Below are 19,226 nucleotides of genomic sequence, written 5' to 3'. Positions count from 1 at the left end.
TCTAAAATACTAGAGACTAAAAGAGATATCAATTGAATGATTCAGCATTCATATTCATTTGTTAAATCCTGTCTTCTATGTATAACTCAACCACCACCTCAGATCTTTCCATCTCTTTCTTTAGGGGTGTTTGGGCTATAGCCATTCTAACTTTTTCATATTGGAAGGGTCTGTCACAAATATGGGATAGGCAGCTGAAACTATCTGATGTTCTGGAGAGGCTGGGCTAGTTTTCAGAACTTATCTGGACCAGGACCCATCTGGAGGTTGTAGGTTTCTGGAAAGTTACTTTAGTACCTGGAACTCTTGTGGAATCTTATATATTGCCCTAGGTGTTCTTTAGGATTGACTGGAATGGGCCTGTTTGGGGGTTGGCAGGCTATGACAGGTAGCAAGGCCTACCTGAAGCTTGCATAGGAGCAACCCCAGAGTAGCCTCTCGATTCTATTTGAACTCTCTCTGCCCCTGATACTTTATTAATTACACTTCTTTTCCCCCTTTTGGTGAGGATGTAATTGTTGATCCCACGGTGCCAGGTCTGGATTCATCCCTGGGAGTCAACTCCCGTGTTGCCAGGGAAACTTTCACCCCTGGATGTCATGTCCCACTTAGGGGTAGGGGAAAGGGCAATGATTTCATTTGCAGAGTTGGGTTTAGAGAGACTGAGAACACATCTGAGCAACAACAGAGGTCCTCCAGAGGTAACTCTTAACCTATAGGTAGTCTAAACTTCTGTGTCTTCACAAGAGTAAGCCTTATGATCAAGGGCAAGGTCTATTGATTTGAGTATCCCTAAAGTTTGACACAGTATCAGGGGATTCCCTGTTGGTAAGGTTTAATAATTCCATCTTTTTCTTTTTTATTAACACATTAGTTATATTTCAGTTGAGTTGAACGTACATATTTGCATTCTTACAGGTTTAAATATTTTTGGTAACAATGATAACTTATTTAACCCATAAAACCAGTATCAAAAAATTTAAAAATTCAAATTGCTTAAGCTTTCGAGAAAAAGAAAAACCCAAGTCTTACATAAAATGAGATGTACATTTAAATTATATTCCACACTGTGATCAAATCAAGAGGTAGAGACATAGCTGTTTTTGTCAGTCTTATTTCTTCAAGGATTCACCTAGATTAGTAATGAACGTGGATCCACATCTCATTCTGCATTAATTTATCAAATATTAAAATATTGTTTTCATTAATACATGTTTATGACTGCTAATTGTTAGCTTAGTACCTATTTGCATTTCTTTCCCTTCTTGAGTGGTGGATCCCTATGATGAGTATGACATACCTATAATTGGTTAAAAAAAGGTCTCCCAAAGAAGCCAATCATAGACATACCATGCTATAATTACATTTAGACAATCAAAAAGGGCCAAATACTTTATTTCTGTGGAGAGAGACAAAGATTTTTCTCACTTACAAATGCACAGACAAGAGCCAGATATTTCAGTGCTACAAAGCAAATGCAGACACAAACACATGTGCCTACAGGGAAAGCAAAAATAAGCCTCTGTAGGTAAATGATCGGAGAGGACCTTGCTAGGCAGAGAGAAGGCTGTAGCCACTACGTCCCATCTACTCCCGAGGTTTTTCATGGTTCCGTCCCATGGAATTCATTAAACAAAGAAATGGAAATAAAATTTTGTGTACTTATTCCTGGTGCTTTTTTTCTGTCTGTTTCCATGTTTTGCTTTTCTTTTTTATTACTTTTCAATTTATTGTGCCAATCTGTTTATCTTTTATATAGACCTTAAGTCCTCTGTGGAAGAAAGTGAGGAAAAATATATATATATTTTACCTATATAATCAGTAAAACCAAATAAAAACTATAAAATCTACTATTGTAGGGGCCAAGGAGAAATAAGCACATATATATGGTGACTCACAGTGTACATTGGGGTTTCTGAAGATTGTATCTGACAGTAGATACTAGAACTATAAAGTTGTTCATGCTCATTGAACTGTTAATTATACATTTGGAGCTCTATCACAAATAACCCAAAATAAAACAATCTTCACAAAATTGTTTACAGTTGTTATATATAATAATGAAAGAAAGGGAAAACCCTTTTTTTTCATATATAATACAAAGTGATAGAATGGTTAAATAAGCTAGTTTAATGTAATGAATATTATGAAGCCATCAAAAAATGAATAAGTATACTAGATAAATAGAATTGTACTTAAAATGTATATATTATCAAAATCTGCATTACTAATAAAGAATTTTAAAATATGCATTGTATGCATGTAAGAAGAAGTAAATATATACAGTGACTAGAATTAAAAGAGGACATAATAAAAACAAAAAATATAAATTAAAATTTTTTTAAAAAGAGGATATAGGATGTAATAAATATTATTAATATATAGCTTTTTCTCCCCCTTCAAAGTTATAATTTTTTAAGTGCTTTTAGAATCAGCACCAGTACAAGCAGTGGGTTTTGGGAACTTCTTAAAATTTAGAGCTGTATTCATCATCTTTCTTCAGTGATCAAGCAGCCTCTCTGTCCCTTTGTTTCAGGAATTAAGCATTGAAGAACAGTCAGAGTATACTCAGGATTTTTACCAGAATGTGGCCGAAAGAATGCAGGCTCGTGGAAAAGGTAATACTTTGTTAGCCAGCCGTTGAGAGATTGCTAGTAGTTGCTCAGGGTCAATCTGCTCAATCTCTTAGTAGTTTTTCTCTTTCTCCGGTGGCCTGGGTAACTTGCATACTCCATCTTGTAAACTACTCCAATGACATTCTGGTAGCTGGTTTTAGCAGTGCCTTTGATTTCCACCATGCATATCTTTTCAAGATAATCAGAGCATTTGGATACTTTATTAAGCAATGTTTAATAACTCCACTAAGGGTAGAGGTGGAGTGGATTAAAACCCCTTAGGAGGTTTTTCTAAATGAATCCTCCCCCATCTTGGTATCACCATCTGGATATGTCGTTGTTTATGATGATGAATTCCTCATGGAAGTTGGTACAGAGAACAATTGAGAATTACTGGCCTGGGAACTTTAGGTTTTTAGAAACTTTTATTGAATTTCACCTCCATTGATGTTGGACTTTAAAATGTACTTATCACATGTGTAGATCAGAGAGCTGCCCCCCACCCCATTATACCTCAAAGACATTTTTAAGGATTTGTGGTAAACTCCGAGAAATGAAAGTATGAGTCTTGCCAGTTTACATCAGTCTTGCACATTTCAGGTCTTTTTCTTATTTTTTTTTTGTTTTATTTTGTTTTTTTAAACTTTTTAAATTGTATAATAAAACATATATACAAAGCAAAGAAATAAAAAGGCAATAGTTTTTAAAGCACTCTTCAACAAAGTGGTTACAGAACAGATCCCAGAGTTTGTCATGGGCTACCATACAATCCTCTCAGATTTTTCCTTCTAGCTGCTCCAGAATATAGGAAGCTAGAAGGCATAAATATTGTTTTTATCATCACAATTGATTTTTTTTTCTTTTTTGTGAAAAATAACATACAAAAAAAGCAATAAATTTCAAAGCACAGTTCCGCAATTCCACAATTTTAGGTTTTTACTTCTAGCTGCTCCAAGAAACTGGAAACTAAAAGAGATATCAATTTAATAATTCAGCAGTCATATTCATTGTTAAATCCTATCTTCTCTGTCACGTCTTTTCTATTGTAGTAATAGGGAGGGACTCAGATGATATCTTCCCATTTGGCAGATGTACACTTCTTAGGTCCTGCCAAAACAGTTTAAGGCATTCTGTAAAAGGCAATCTGAGAAGTTGACATAATTTTGTAAAGTTTTTTTTTTTAATTAAGCTCTTTTTAATGTAATTCTAGTAAATTAGTTTTCAGCTGTGTAGAAAGTACTATGGAAACATACTCTTATTATAAAATGTCTATCTCTTTCTTGAGCTTTTATATCCATTTGGGTATTTCAGTGCCTCCTGAAAGGGTTGAGAAGATAATGGATCAGATTGAAAAGTACATCATGACTCGTCTCTATAAATATGTATTCTGTCCAGAAACTACTGATGATGAGAAGAAAGATCTTGCTATTCAAAAGAGGATCAGGTAGTTGTTCTGTTCTATCTTGTTTTATTTACTATTGGAAAACACAGTGTGAAAAACAAGGCCCTTGAGAGAAAGTGACAGTGAATGTACAACCATCCTTATTATGTAAGCCTCTCTTTAGTGATATAAAGAAAAGGAACATGGTAAATTGATAGGAGTAAAAGGGCTGTTGAGTCACCATCTTGCTTATCCATCTGACTCCAGGCAGCCTTAGATAAGAACCATGATTGATATTTGAAATTGTTCTACCTTGAAAACAGGAGGACTTTTTCTTGTTTCCTTGTACTATCTTATCAGGCAGCTTCTTGATAAGAACTGATGTTATCTTTCCTCATCCCTACCAAGGGTGCCCATTATTCAGCTGTTGCTCTAGTCACATTTCTCCATTTCCACTTGATTGATAACATTTTCTAGAGCATCTAGTCTTCTATGGTCAGTAGAGTAGCCCCAGCACTCTGCATTCCAGTGACAGTGGAACATTTGGGAAATAAACCAACTATGCTTAGGCATGGGTCAAGGCTGAGCATAGTGAAGTGTTTCTGGAAGACAAGGGCTAAGGGAGCCCTGGGTTCCCAGGCAGGGGGGGCTAGCTGTAAGTGGATCTGTCCTTGAAGTTGTCACATCAGAAGTGAGTTGATATTAGGAAGAGAGAAGACAGAGCCAAAAGTCAAGAGCAAGAAGGGCATCAGACAACAAGCATAAACTAAGCAGGTGGTGAGGGTCAGAATCTTTGGAGTGAATTTAGGATATGACCAGGAAATACATAGTGATTCAGGCTAAGATGTCATATGTTTGTTACCTACCCTCTGACATAAGTTCCAGGGTGCCTTAGGACATGAGGGCAGAGTCTCAAAGGACTTTAACAGTGCTGACAATGAAAACAGGAAACAGTAGATTCTTCTCAAATCTTCACTCCTAAATATTGAGTGCTTTTCGGTCTCAGTAGTGTAATTTCATTTTAATCAGTAAACTTGTCTTTTGCCCTTCTCATGATAAGTGCAGAAGAGAAGTCTCATTTTAGGATTCTAGTTGCTTCTGCATATTAATTGAGCTCCTGAAATGCCAGGGCAATGGTCTTGGGCCTAGAAGGCTGCTGATAAAAAAATGACTACATTCGTTCTGGGGATTCTTCTTTACTGCTTCTCCTTTATATTTTGTAGAGCCCTGCACTGGGTTACACCACAGATGCTTTGTGTCCCTGTTAATGAAGAAATTCCAGAAGTGTCTGACATGGTGGTGAAGGCAATTACAGGTCAGTGAAACTGAGAGCTTTTACATTTGGATGCTTTTCCCTTGAGGTTAACATTTTGCTGTGATATTAGGCCATATTTATTACAATGAACAAAAAGTCGGTAAAGTGCAGACTGTCAAGGAGACACTGAAATATAGTGAAAGTAAGCAGTCACACAGGTCGCCGCACCATCCCAGCCACTCTGGCAGCTGCTATAACCAGCACCCCAGCCATTCTGACTGCTCAACTTGCATGCAGAATTGGCTCCTGGGCCCGGTCTCCTGTAGTCTGGAAGGCCCTGTGGCTGTGACACACTGCACTCTGAACAGGATAAAGCTTTTGCTGAATTCCTGAGTGATGAGATTAAGGAGAAGAAGCTCCAGAAGAATAAGTCCCTTCCCAAGACCTCTGGAGGTTGGTAGCTGAAAGTGAACGCGATAGAAGCTAAATTAGTGTGGAAAGTTGCTGACAAAAAAGTCACTGTCACTATCAACATTAACAGTAGCATCCCACCCACATTCAGTGGGGAGGAGGAGCCCTTTCAAGGGCAGAAAGCTAAAGAACAGGAGCCTGAATTGATGTCAGCCTGAATTGATGTAGTTGAAGTTATTAAGAATGATGGCAAAAAGGCCCTTGTGCTGAGCTGTCGCTATCTAGAGGGTGAGACTGAACAAGAAGAGGATGAGCGTGACATTTTCCCCATCAGGAAAGTGAGCTTTCAGAACATTAGTGAGTTCCTAAAGACCTCAAAAGTTTTATTAAGAGCCAGTATAGCAGACATTGGAAACCTTCAGAGTCACTCCCCGGAGAACTTCTTTTCTTGCTCAGATGTGCTCTCTCCTTTCTCTAAGTCAACTCGACAAGAGAACTTACTGCCTCCCCCGCTACATGAGACATGACTACCAGAGATGTAGCTCTCCGTGGCAGCATGGGACAGGACTCCCAAGATGAGCTGGAACCCAGCATCATAGGATGGAAAAAGCCTTCTTGACCAAAAGGGGGAAGAGAGAAATGAGACAAAATAGTTTCAGTGGCTAAGAGATTTCAAATAGAATCGAGAGGTTATCCTGGAGGTTATTCTTAGACATTATATAGACATCCCTTTTTGGATTATGATGTATTAGTGTGGCTGAAGGGAAGTACCTGAAACTGTGGAGCTGTGTTCCAGTAGCTTTGGTTCTTTTTTTTTAATTTTTTTATTAATTAAAAAAAATTAACAAAACATTAAGATATCATTCCATTCTACATATATAATCAGTAATTCTTAATATCATCACATAGTTGCATATTCATCATTTCTTAGAACATTTGCATCGATTTAGAGAAAGAAATAAAAAGACAACAGAAAAAGAAATAAAATGATTCAGAAAAAAAAGATTATACATACCATACCCCTTACCCCTCGCTTTGATTTACCACTAGCATTTCAAGCTAAATTTATTTTAACATTTGTTCCCCCTATTATTTATTTTTATTCCATATGTTCTACTCTTCTGTTGATATAATAGCTAAAAGGAGCATCAGACACAAGGTTTTCACATTCACAGTCTCATTGTGAAAGCTATATCATTGTTCAATCATCATCAAGAAACGTAGTAGCTTTGGTTCTTGAAGATAATTGTATGACAATATAGCTTTTACAATGTGTCTGTGTGATCATGAAACCCTTGTGTCTGATGCTCCTTTCATCTAGAGTATGGACAGATGAGTTAAAAACATGGATGGAAAATGAACAAATAATAGGGAGGACAAAGGTTAAAATAAATTGGGTAGATTGAAATACTAGTGGTCAATGAGGGGGCGGGTAAGGGGTATGGTATATATGACTTTTATTTTTTTGGAGGCCCTGCTGGTGTATGAGTTTTTCTTTTTATTTCTTTTTCTAGAGTAGTGCACATGTTATGAAAAATGATCATGCTGTTGAATGCACAACTATGTGATGATATTGTGAGCCATTGATTGTAAACCATGTATGGAAAGTTTGTATGTTAAGATTTAGCAATAAATTTTTTTTTTAAATCTACCCCTTATCACTTGTCCCCACCCCCACCCCTACCTCATTAGTTGCTCCTGGTAGTGCTGTGGTACTATTGATGTCTTCCTGTTACCTACAGGCCATAGCTTGCAGTTTTAATTATACCCCTATATCCCATTGCTATTGACTCTTTGTCCAGTATCAAACCTTTGAAATAGCTCTGGCAAGAACTTATTAATAATTGTAGATTTAATCAGTGTGCTACATGGCATTATATACATCCCCTTTCAATCTTATTCACTTTCAATAGGGTAATGTCACTTATGATGCCACTAATTAGTTACCATTACTTCTGTCTGTTCCCTTGCATTTAAGTTCAACCCATTGGGTTGCCTTTCCCCCATCTCTAGCGTTTGTGTACCTGTAGGTCTCTACTGTGTTCTACAGTGTAACCTCTGAGTTTACCTTTACCGGAGTCATAACAGTGAAATCATGCAGTATCTATCCTTTTGTGTCTGACTTATTTCACTCAGCATTATGTCCTCAAGCTTCATCCACATTGCCATATACTTTGGGACCTCACTGGGTCTTTTATTCCATCGTATGTATATACGACATTTTGTTTAACCATTTGTGGTTGATGATCCCTTGGATTGTTTCCATCTCTTGGCAATTGTGAATAGTGCTGCTATGAACATTGGTGTGCAAATGATTGTTTGCATCATTGCATTTAGCTCCTCTGCAGTATTGATATTTCCAGGTCATAGGGCAACTCAATATTTAATTTTATAGGGAGTCACCAAACTGTCTTCCACAGTTGCAGCATCATTATACATTCCCACCAACAGTGAATAAGTGTTCCAATTTCTCCACATCCTCTCCAACATTTTGTTTTCTGTTTGTTTAATAGCAGCCATTCTTATAGGTGTGAGGTGACAGCTCATTGTCATCTTGATTTGCATTTCCCTTATAGCTAATGAAAATAAGGATCTTTTCCTGTGCTTTTTACCTATTTATTTGAATTTGCTCTTCAGAAAAGTATCTATTCATATCCTCTGCCCATTTCATAATTGGGTTGTTTGTTCTTTTGTTGTTTAGCTGTATAATTTCTTTATGTTCACAGGATATCAAGCCTTTATCTGATATGTGGTTTCCAAACATTTTCTCCCATTGAGTCAGCTGTCTCTTTACCTTTTTGTCAAAGTCCTTTGAGGCACAGAAGCTGTGAATCTTAAGGAGTTTCCATTTATCTATTTTTACTTTGCTGCTTGTACTTTAGATGTAATGTTTAAGAAGTTGCCTCCTATTACTAGGTCTTGAAGATGTTTCCCTACATTTTCTTCTAGAATTTTTATGATAACTGGGTCTTAGGTTTAGGTCCTACTCCATTTTGAGTTAATTTTTGTATAGGGTGTAAGGTAGGGCTGCTCTTTCATTCCTTTGACTATTGATATTCCATTCTCCCATACCCATTGATTGAAAAGACTGTTCTGTCCCAGTTCAGTGGATTTGGGGACCTTATCAAAGATTAGTTGTCCATAGATTTGGTGGTCTATCTCCGTACTCTGGATTCAATTCCATTGGTTGATGCTCCTATCTTTGTACCAATACCATGATGTTTTGACTACAATGGCTTTATAATGAGCTTTAAAGTCAGGAAGTGTTAGTCCTCTCACTTCACTTTTTGTTTTTAGGATATCTTTAGCTATTTGGGGTCTCTTTCCCTTCCATATAAATTTGATAACTAGCTTTTCCATGTTTTCAAAGAAGGTTGTTGGGATTTTGATTGCTATTACATTAAATCTGCAGATCAGTTTGGGTAAAATTGAGAGCTTAAAGACATTCAACTTCCCTATCCATCAGTATGGAAAATCTTTCCATAAATTTAGGTCATTTTTTATTTCTTTTAGCAATGTTTTGTAGTTTTCTGTGTATGAGTCCTTGACATCCCTGGTTAGGTTTATTCTTAGATACTGATTCTTAAGGTCGATATTTTTAATGGATTCTTTTCCTTAATTGTCTCCTCAGATAGGTGTATATCAGAAGCATTACTGATTTTCGTATATTAATCTTGTATTCTGCCACTTTGCTGAATTTATTTAGTACTCAAGTATCTTTGTTCTAGTTTTCTTAGGGTTTTCTAAGTATAGGATAATGTCATCTGCAAATAATGAAAGTTTTAATTCTTCCTTTCCTATTTGGATGACTTTCTTTCTCCTTTCTAATCGCTCCAGCTAGGACTTCTAGTAGTGTGTTGAATAGTGGTGACCGAGGGAATCCTTATCTCATTCCCAGCCTGATCTTAGGAGGAATGCTTTCAATCTTTCATCATTAAGTATGATGCTCACTATGGGTTTTTCATATGTGCCCTTTATAGTATTGAGGAAGTTTCCTTCAATTCCTACTTTTTGAAATGTTTGTATCAGGAAAGGGTGGTGAGTTTTGTCAAAGGTATTTTCAACATCAATTGATATGATCATGTGATCTTTCCCTTTCAATTTCTTGATGTGCTGTATTATGTTGATTGACCCACCCTTACATTTCTGGTATAACCCCACTTGATTGTGAGGTATTAATTCTTTTCATATCATTAGAATCGATTTGATAGTATTTTGTAGAGAATTTTTACATTTATGTTCAGTAGGGATATTGGTCTGTAGTTTTCCTTTCTTGTTTTTATCTGGTTTTGGTATTAGAGTGATGTTAGCTTCATAAAATGAATAAGATAGCATTTCTTATTCCTCAGTTTTTTGGAAGAGTTTGGACAGGATTGGTGTTAATTCTTTTTGGAATGTTTGATAAAATTCCCCTGTGAAGCCATCTGGTCCTCGTCTTTTCTTTGTGGGATGATTTTTGATAACTGATTGAGTTTCTTTACTTGTAATTGGTTTGTTGAGATCTTCTATTTCTTCTTGAGTCAGTATAGGTAGTTCTTATGTTTCTAGGAATTTGTCCCTTGCATTTAAATTGTCTAGTTTGTTGTTACATAGTTGTTCATAGTATACTTATAATATTTTAAATTTCTTCAGGATCCATGGTAACAACCCCCACTCTACTTTCTGATTTTGTTTATTTATGTCCTCTTTCTTTTTTGTTTGTCAGTACAGCTAAGGGTTCATCAATTTTATTGATTTTCTCAAAGAACAAGCTTTTTGTTTTGTTGATTGTTTCCACTGATTTTTTTGTCCTCTATTTTGTTTATTTCTACATTAATCTTTGCTATTTCTCTCCTTTTATTTGCTTTGGGGTTAGTTTGCTATTCTTTAATTTCTCTAGGTGAGCAGGTAAGTCTTTGATTTTGCTCTTTCTTTTTTTTTTAATATGAGCATTTAGGGCAATAAATTTCCCTCTCAGAACTGCCTTTGCCATATCTCATAAGTTTTGATATGTTGTATTCTCATTAACATTTGTCTCCAGATAGTTACCGATTTCTCTAGCAATTTCTTCTTTGACCTGCTGCTTATTTCAGAATGTATTGTTTAATCTCCATATATTTGTGAAAGCTCTGGTTCTTTGGTGAATATCAGTTTCCAACTTCATTCCCTTTGGGCAGAGAAAGTGCTTTGGATAATTTCAGTCTTACTGAATTTATAAAGACTTGGTTTGTGTCCCAGCATATGATCTATCCCAGAGAAGTTTCTATGTGCACTAAAGTAAAGAAAGTATATCCTGGTGTTTTGGGGCATAATGATCTATATGTGTCTATTAGGTCTAATTCGTTCATCACATTGTTTAGTTTCTCTTTTTCCTTCTTGATCCTCTGTCTGGTTGCTCTATCTATAGTAGAGAGTAGTGTATTGAAGTCTCCCACTATTATTGTTGAAACACCTATAGCTCCTTTCAGTTTTGCCAATGTTTGCCTCATGTATTTTAGAGCTTCTTGATTGGGAACATAAACATTTATGATTCTTTCTTCTTGGTGAACTGTCCCTTTTATTAATATGTAGTGTCTGTCTCTTGACATCTTTACATTTAAAGTGTATTTTATCTGATATTAATAAAGCTACTCCTGCTTTCTTTTGGTTACAGATTGCATAGAAAATACAGCTTGTATTTTTTTTTAATACACGGGCAGGCACCAGGAATCGAATCCAGGTCTCCAGCATGGCAGGAGAGAACTCTGCCACTGAGCCACTGTGGCCCTTTTCTTTTTTTAACATCCTTTCACTTTCAAACTGTTTGTATCCTTGGGTCTAAGATGCGTCTCTTGTAAACAGTGTTTAGATAGATTATATTTTTAAATCCATTCTGCCAATCTGTATCTTTTAATTGGTAAGTTTAGTCTGTTAACATTGCAAGTTATTACTGTCAAAGTAGTTTATAAATCTGCCATCTTATCCTTTAGATTTTATTGTCACGTCTATATATTCTTTTCCCTCTCTCGTTTTATCCTTTAAATTACCCTTACTGCTATTTTTCACTTCTCTGCCCTCCTCCAGATTTCCCTCTTGCATGTTCTTTTTTTTTTTTTCCAGCTGACAGGATTCCTATTAGAACTTCTTATAGGGCAGGTCTCTTGTTGACTAGTTCCCTCATTCTTTATGTGTCTTTGAACGTTTAAATCTCTCCCTCAGTTTTAAAGGACAAGTCTGCTGGTTCAGGAATCATTGCTGGAAGTTTTTTTCTTTGAGGATCTTTAATATATCATTCCACTGCCTTTTTACCTCCATGATGCCTGTTGATAGTCCAAACTCAGTCTTATGTGCTTTCGCTTATATGTAGTAGGTTGATTTTTTTCATGTAGCTTTCAGGACTTTCTGCTTCTCTTCAACATTTGACAGTTGGGGTCAGTTGGGCCTCTGATTTGCATATTTATGTCTTTTATAAGGGTTGGAAAGTTTTCCCCAATTGTATCTTTAACTAACCTTCCCAGCCCTTTATTCTTCTCCTTCTGGGATATCAGTAATTCTTATGTTTGCACACTTTGTTTTGTCCATCATTTCCAGTTCCATTTTTCTATCTTTCTTGCCATTTGTTCTTTTGTGCACTTGAATTCAATTGTTTTGTCTTCTGGCTCACTTATTCTTCCTTCTGCTTCTTTGAATCTGCTATTGCGTGTCTGTATTATAGTTCTAATTTAGTCTACTCTATCATCTCTGTGAGAGCTGCCATTTTTCTGTTTAATCTTTAGAATCCTTCCTTATGCTCTTCTAGTGTCTTCCTGATATCCTTTAATTCTTTATAAATGTCCTTGAGTAGGTCATTTGTATTTTGTGATGTCTCTGGTGTTTTGATTTGATCATTTGAATGGGTCTTTTCTGCTTGGATCTTCTTGTGTTTTATGATTTTCTGTTGTGTTTGGGGCATTTGATTATCTTAGTATGGTTATTTTGCAAGTTGGTTTCCTTTACTCATCTCACGTTTTATATTTACTTGGTTTTACATTGAAGCTTTCCTTTTGCATTTGGTTTGTCAATAATTCCCCACTTATTGAAAGCCCAGATCTCATGTAGGGGTTACACGTGTACTTGAAGGTCCATTAAATGCTAGGGATAGGTGCACGAGTATTTCAGTGGCAGAATGCCCCCCTGCCATGCAGGAGACCTGGCTCAATTCCTAGCCCATGAACCCAAAAAAATACTAACATAAAATTAAAATATAAAACAAACAAAAACATCTCAGCAGTAGTAGGCTCCATAGTCAGAAGGAGACACCTCAGTATATTGGGAATGAACTCAGACTGGTGCCTGCAGAGAAAAGAGAAAATTTAAAAATAAAATAAAGTAAATTAAATAATAAGAAATAAAAAATGAAATATTTATAAATAAAAAATTCATAAATTATAAATCTATAAAAATTTAAAATAATGATAATGCAAATAATAAAAATATATAGAAAAATACATTTTAAAAAATCCTAGGCAGAGAGGGAGTTTGCCAGACTGTACCTAATGTGTCTTCCCAGTAGGTGGCACTCCTGAGGCACCTCCTTCACTCAGGCATGCACAGCGTGGGACCTCCTCCCTGTGCCTGACCATGAGCTGGGGGAGCCAATTGTAGAACCTGGAGCAGTAGCTGATCTGCAGCCCCTGATGCCCAGTGGACCCACTGTTCGGTGCACCTGATGGGGTGGCTGTTTGTGGCATCCAGCTGAATGACTGCTCCTAGCACCTGGGAACGCAGCTCTTCATGGTGGCCAGCTAGACATGTCTTTGGGTTCCCCATGGTGCCACTGGCTGTGGAGCCACTCGATGAGGTTTCCCAAGCCTACAGTTCTGGTAGACTAGAACAGAAAGACAGTCAGTTCCCAAAGATCTGCACTTCCCTGTATGCCACCACCTTCCCCCGTGTGGGTCGCAGCTGATCAGACCCACCCTGCTGTTCTCATCCTGATCTTCCTGCCTCTCTCCTCCCTATGAAATGTCAGAGACCCTGTTTGATCACTCACCAGTCCAGGTCATTTTTACCCCGTCCCTTATCTTATCCTGGAAGCAGGGGTTATTCCAATCTACCCTACTCTACAATCTTCTCAGAGGTCCTCACCTAGTATTTTGTTTTGTTTTTGTGAAAACATACAACAAAAAAGAAAAAAATGTCAATTGTGATGATAAATGCACAGCTATATGACGATATTGTGAGCCATTGATTGTGCACTTTGGCTGATTACGTGATATGTAAAAAAATAATATATATCAACAAAAAAATCTTTAAAAAAAGCAAACAAACAAGAGAACACCCTTATGATTTTGGGAAAAAGGAAAAGAAAACATGTATATAAGAAGGAATGAATTTCAAAGTATGCCACAACAATTAGTTATAGAACAGATTTCAGAGTTTGCTATGGGTTACATTTCCACAATTTTAGATTTTTCCTTCTGGGCACTTGAAGACACTGGAGACTAAAAGAAATATCAATATAATGATGATTCAGCAGTCAAACTCATTTGTCAAGTCCTATCTACTCTGTTAATAGCTCTACCTTCTCCTTTGATCTTTCTCCCAGTTTTTTAGGGATATTTGGGCTATGCCCATTCTTTTTCAGGTTGTAGATGACTGTCAACAATATGGGATAGGGGGATGGAACTAGCTGATGTTGTGGAGAGGCTGGCCCCTCTGGGTTTCAGGACTTATCTGGCATACTCTCCTAGTCTTTTATTTTTTTTTTAATTTATTTTTTATTATCAATCCAAAACAACATACAAACATGAACATTCTTAACATACAAACGTTCCATGTATGGGGTACAATCAGTGGCTCACAATATCATCACATAGTAGTATATTCATCACCATGATCATTTTTTAGAACATTTGCATCACTCCAGAAAAAGAGATAAAAAGAAAAAACTCATACATCCAATACCCCTTACCCCTCCTTCTCATTGACCACTAGTATTTCCATCTACTCAATATATATATATATATATAAAATTCACACCTCTGGCATGACAGGCGAGAATTCTGCCTGCTGAGCCACTATGCCCACCCACTACTCAATATATTTTAACCTTTGTTTCCCCTATTTTTTTTTCCTATACCCCTTACCACTCCCTTTCATTGTTCACTAGTATTTCAATCTATTCGATTTATTTTAACATTTGTTCCCCTATTTATTTATTTTTAATCTATATATATATATTTTGCTCATCTGTTAATATCATAGATAAAAGGAGCATCAGACACAAGGTTTTCACATTCACATAGTCAAATTGTGAAAGCTGTATCATTATACATTCATCTTCAAGAAATATGGCTACTGAAACACAGCTCTACAATTTCAGGCACTTCCCTCTAGCCTCTCTAATTCACCTTAAACTTAAGGGGATATCTATAAAATGTGTAAGAATAACCTCCAGCATAATCTCTCAACTCTGTTTGAAATCTCTCAGCCACTGACACTTTATTTTATCTCATTTCTCTCTTCCCTCTTTCGGTTGAGAAGACTTTCTCAGTCTCTTGATGCTGAGACCCAGCTCATTTTAGGATTTTTGTCCCACATTGCCAGCGACGTTTACACCCCTTGGAGTCATTCCCATGTAGGGAGGGGAAGAGCAGTGAGTTTGCTTGCCGTGTTGGCTGAGAGAGAGAGATAGGCCACATCTGAGGAACAAAAGAGGTTCTCTGGGGGTGACTCTTAGGCCTAATTTTAAGTAGGCTCAGTCTATCCTTTGTGGGGATAAGTTTCATATGAAAAACCCCAAGATTGAGGGCTCAGCCTGTTGATTTGGTTGTCCCTACTGCTTGAGAGAATATCAGGCCTCTCCAAATGGGGAAGTTGAATTTTTCCCCCCTTTTCACTATTCTCCCAAGAGGACTTTACAAATACTTTTTTATTCACTGTTCAAATCAAACGTCTATCTTTCCTTCTGGTTTCATTTGTGCCTCTGGCCCTCCTGTCTCTGTCATTCTCACATTCAGCTTCATTCAGTGTACTAACATTATTGTGCTACAATTAAGTAGTATTGTGCTATCCATTTCTGAATTTTTATAAGCAGTGCTTTTATAGAGTCTGTATCCCTTCAGCTCCAATTACCCAAAATCTACCATATTTCTGTCTCCTGATGGCCTCTGTTCTTAACTGAAATTCTCCAAGTTCATTCATTAATGTTAGTTCATATCAGTGAGACCATACAGTATTTGTCCTTTTGTTTCTGGCTAATCTCACTCAGTATAATGTCCTCAAGGTCCATCCATGTTATTACATGCTTCATGGCTCTTTTTTGTCTTACAGCTGTGTAATATTCCATCATATGTATATATCACAGCCTGTTTAGTTACTCATCTATTGATGGACACTTGGGCTGTTTCTGTCTCTTGACAGTTGTAAATAATGCTGCTATAAACATTGGTGTGCAAATGTCCATTTGTGTCCTTGCCCTCATGTCCTCTGAGTAGACACCTAGCAGTGATATTGCCGGATCATATGGCAGTCGTATACTTAGCTTCCTGAGGAACTGCCAAATTGCCTTCCACAGCGGTTGTACCATTTGACATTCCCACCAACAGTGGATAAGTGTGTCTCTTTCTCCACATCCTCTCCAGCACTTTTGTTTTGTTTTATTGATAATGGCCATTCTGTTGGTTGTGAGATGATATCTCATTGTGGTTTTGATTTGCATTTCCCTAATAGCCAGAGAAGTTGAGCATCTTTTCATGTGCCTTTTAGCCATTTGTATTTCATCTCCTGAGAAGTGTCTGTTCATGTCTTTTGCCCATTTTGTAATTGGGTTGTTTGTCTTTATGTTTTCTGGATCTCCTAGTCTTTTTGACCAAGACTGTGCATTTCTAAGAGCCCAGCAGTTGGACTTAGTGGTAGTCAAGGGCAGTGAAATAATTTCTGAGAGAATTAAACATTGATGTAAAGAAATATGTTCCCTTTGCTAGCCAGCATGTTAGAAGTGTCATAAAGTTTTTTTTTCTTGATTGTTAATTCTGCTAAATGGAATTTTTAAAAAACTTTTATATTGTGTATTATATATATAAAAAAGAAAAGCGATAGTTTTCAAAGCACTCTTCAACAAGTAGTTACAGGACAAATCCCAGAGTTTATCATGGGCTCCCATACGATCCTTTCACATTTTTCCTTCCAGCTGCCCCAGAATATAGGAGGCTAGATGGCTAAAATATCTTTTTATCACCACGAAATAATCTTTTTTGTGTGAAAAATAAAATATATACAAAAAAGCAATAAAATCTCAAAGCACAGCACCACAATTAGTTGTAGAACATATTTCAGAGTTTGACATGGGGTTACAATTCCACAATTTTAAATTTTTACTTCTAGCTGCTCTAAGATGCTAGAGGTTAAAGAGATACCAATTTAGTGATTCAGCAATCATATTCATTTGATAAATCTTATCTTCTCTATATAACTCTACCATCACCTTTGATCTTTCTATCCCTCTCTTTACAGATGTTTGGGCTATGGTCATTCTAGCTTTTTCATGTTGGATTGGTCTGTCTGGTCCAGGGACCCATCTGGAGGTTGTATGTAATCGTTGTGGAAACTTATATATTGCCCTAGGTGTCCTTTAGGATTGGCTGGTATGGTCCTGGTTAGGAGTTGGCAGGTTATAATAGGTAGCAATCTGGACCAGATAAGTCCTGAATCCAAGAGGGCCCAGCCTCTCCAAAACATGAGATAGTTCCATCTCCCTACCCCATATTAGTGACAGACTCTGTCGCAAAGTTTTGTAGATGTTCATTGTGAGTGGAGGTTTACATGCCCTTGAGCTTAGTCAGTGTGGCAGTAAGGGTGTTGGGTGTCAGGAAATGTATTCTTATACCTCAGTACAAAGATACTTTGTATAGTAGTCACATTTCTAAAGAGCAGTATGCAATTGATTCTAGACAGTTTTAAAATGTATGAAAGGAACAGAGAAAAGGATTTCTTAAAGCAACTTCTTCTCCATGAAGCTCAGAGGCGTTTAACGTTGTGATCAAAAGCATGGACCTTAGAATCAGACAGACTTAGCATCAAATCCCAGCTTTGACACTTGCCATTTGTATGATCTTGGACAAGTCATTTAATTTCTCTGAAGCTCAATTCCTTCATCTGTAGAATGAATAACAGTAGTATCCATTGCATAAGGTTTTCTGAGGATAAAAGAAATATACTTGTAGAGCACACTGTGTAGTACCTGGTTCATGGTTTTATGCCTTGTAAGTATGAGCTAGTGTTTACTATTTTGGTCTGTTTTTCACTGCGTTAACTGGTGGGGAAGAAGTTGTAAGGGTACCTCAGTAACATAACAGAGAAAAACAATTATGTTTCATTTTTGCAATTAATTTCCCATCTAAAGCAGTGTCTTTTCACTTTATAGATATTATTGAAATGGATTCGAAGCGTGTGCCTCGAGATAAATTGGCTTGCATCACCAAGTGTAGCAAACACATCTTCAATGCCATCAAGATCACCAAGAATGAGCCAGCTTCAGCAGATGACTTCTTACCCACTCTCATCTACATTGTATTGAAGGGTAACCCCCCACGCCTTCAGTCTAATATCCAGTACATCACCCGCTTCTGTAACCCAAGCCGACTGATGACTGGGGAGGATGGTTACTATTTCACCAATCTGGTAAGTATTTGATTTCTTGTTATGGAGAATAACAACAAAGGTATTTATTTTAGTGGTGTTACAGATCATTCAGAGACCTGAGAAGAGTTAGCATGGCTGAGGGAGGATACTAGCTTCGTATCACAGAGTACATGTGACCAGGCCGTGAAAACACACCACTACCACAATACCTGACCAGAAATTGTGTTACTTTTATGGGAAATGGATGACAGCCACACTGATGATTCTCTGCCACAGTTGAGTGTCACTTCCTGGGTCCTGGGTATAGGAGCCATTCTCTGAGTTGGGCTTTTTCAACCATGAATGAGTCAAATCTTGGACTTTGATTCATTTCTTAAAGAGTTAATATTTATTTTTTGTATTATTTTTACAAGTTACCGCAAATGAGTACTAAGCTATTTTAAGAAAGGGTGACTTCAGAGAATGTGAAATGATTTTCAGCTATTGTTTTTGTTACAGTAGTAATCGAATCTATGCAAGATGGTATTAAATTATGTATATTCGAGTTATAAGGCCAAATAACTTCCTTTTAGTGACTGCTAAACTTCTCTTTATTTACTTTAGACTGGATTTACTGTGACGCTAATGAATTCCAGCCTAAGGATACCTTATTTGCTTTATTTTTTGTGTTAGGAGTTGTAGAAGGTGGTATTTGTGGAAGAGAAGCCAGGTTGCAATGTGGTAGTATTTCTAGTAAATTGCCTAAAAAGATTTCAAGATTGGTGTTTCAATCTCCCAAGCCCCAGAAATTTGTTGTAATTTATTTTTACATTCTAAGTGTGTATTCACTTTTGTAACTAATTGTGTATTTCTCTCTCTCTCTCTCTCTCTTTTTTTTTTTTTTCCTTAAACTGGGTTCCCCAAATTGTATAAGCTTCAGGTTCTTCAAAACTTGGACCTGACCCTACCCATTATTATGTTCAGCTGCTTGCTATCATTGTGC

At 36.9% G+C, this 19,226-nt stretch overlaps 1 protein-coding gene and 1 pseudogene across 4 annotated transcripts in view; both read left to right on the top strand.

Annotated features, from left to right (window-relative positions):
* RABGEF1 (RAB guanine nucleotide exchange factor 1) overlaps positions 1-19,226 on the top strand; it is a 92,310-nt gene that overhangs the window by 68,873 nt on the left and 4,211 nt on the right. For all 4 annotated transcript variants that reach the window (XM_077141026.1, XM_077141024.1, XM_077141025.1 and 1 more), the window contains 4 exons: positions 2,537-2,618; positions 3,927-4,059; positions 5,220-5,311; positions 18,027-18,283. In XM_077141026.1, the coding sequence (XP_076997141.1) occupies positions 2,537-2,618; positions 3,927-4,059; positions 5,220-5,311; positions 18,027-18,283 (564 nt within the window). The remainder of the gene's footprint in view (positions 1-2,536; positions 2,619-3,926; positions 4,060-5,219; positions 5,312-18,026; positions 18,284-19,226) is intronic.
* Positions 5,397-6,742, top strand: LOC143667789 (complement component 1 Q subcomponent-binding protein, mitochondrial pseudogene; annotated as a pseudogene).

Source organism: Tamandua tetradactyla, chromosome 23 (assembly GCF_023851605.1).
Source record: "Tamandua tetradactyla isolate mTamTet1 chromosome 23, mTamTet1.pri, whole genome shotgun sequence".
NCBI classification, from domain to species: domain Eukaryota; kingdom Metazoa; phylum Chordata; class Mammalia; order Pilosa; family Myrmecophagidae; genus Tamandua; species Tamandua tetradactyla.
The sequence above is the reverse complement of the archived record's forward strand: the minus strand, read 5'-3'. Positions and strand labels throughout refer to the sequence as shown.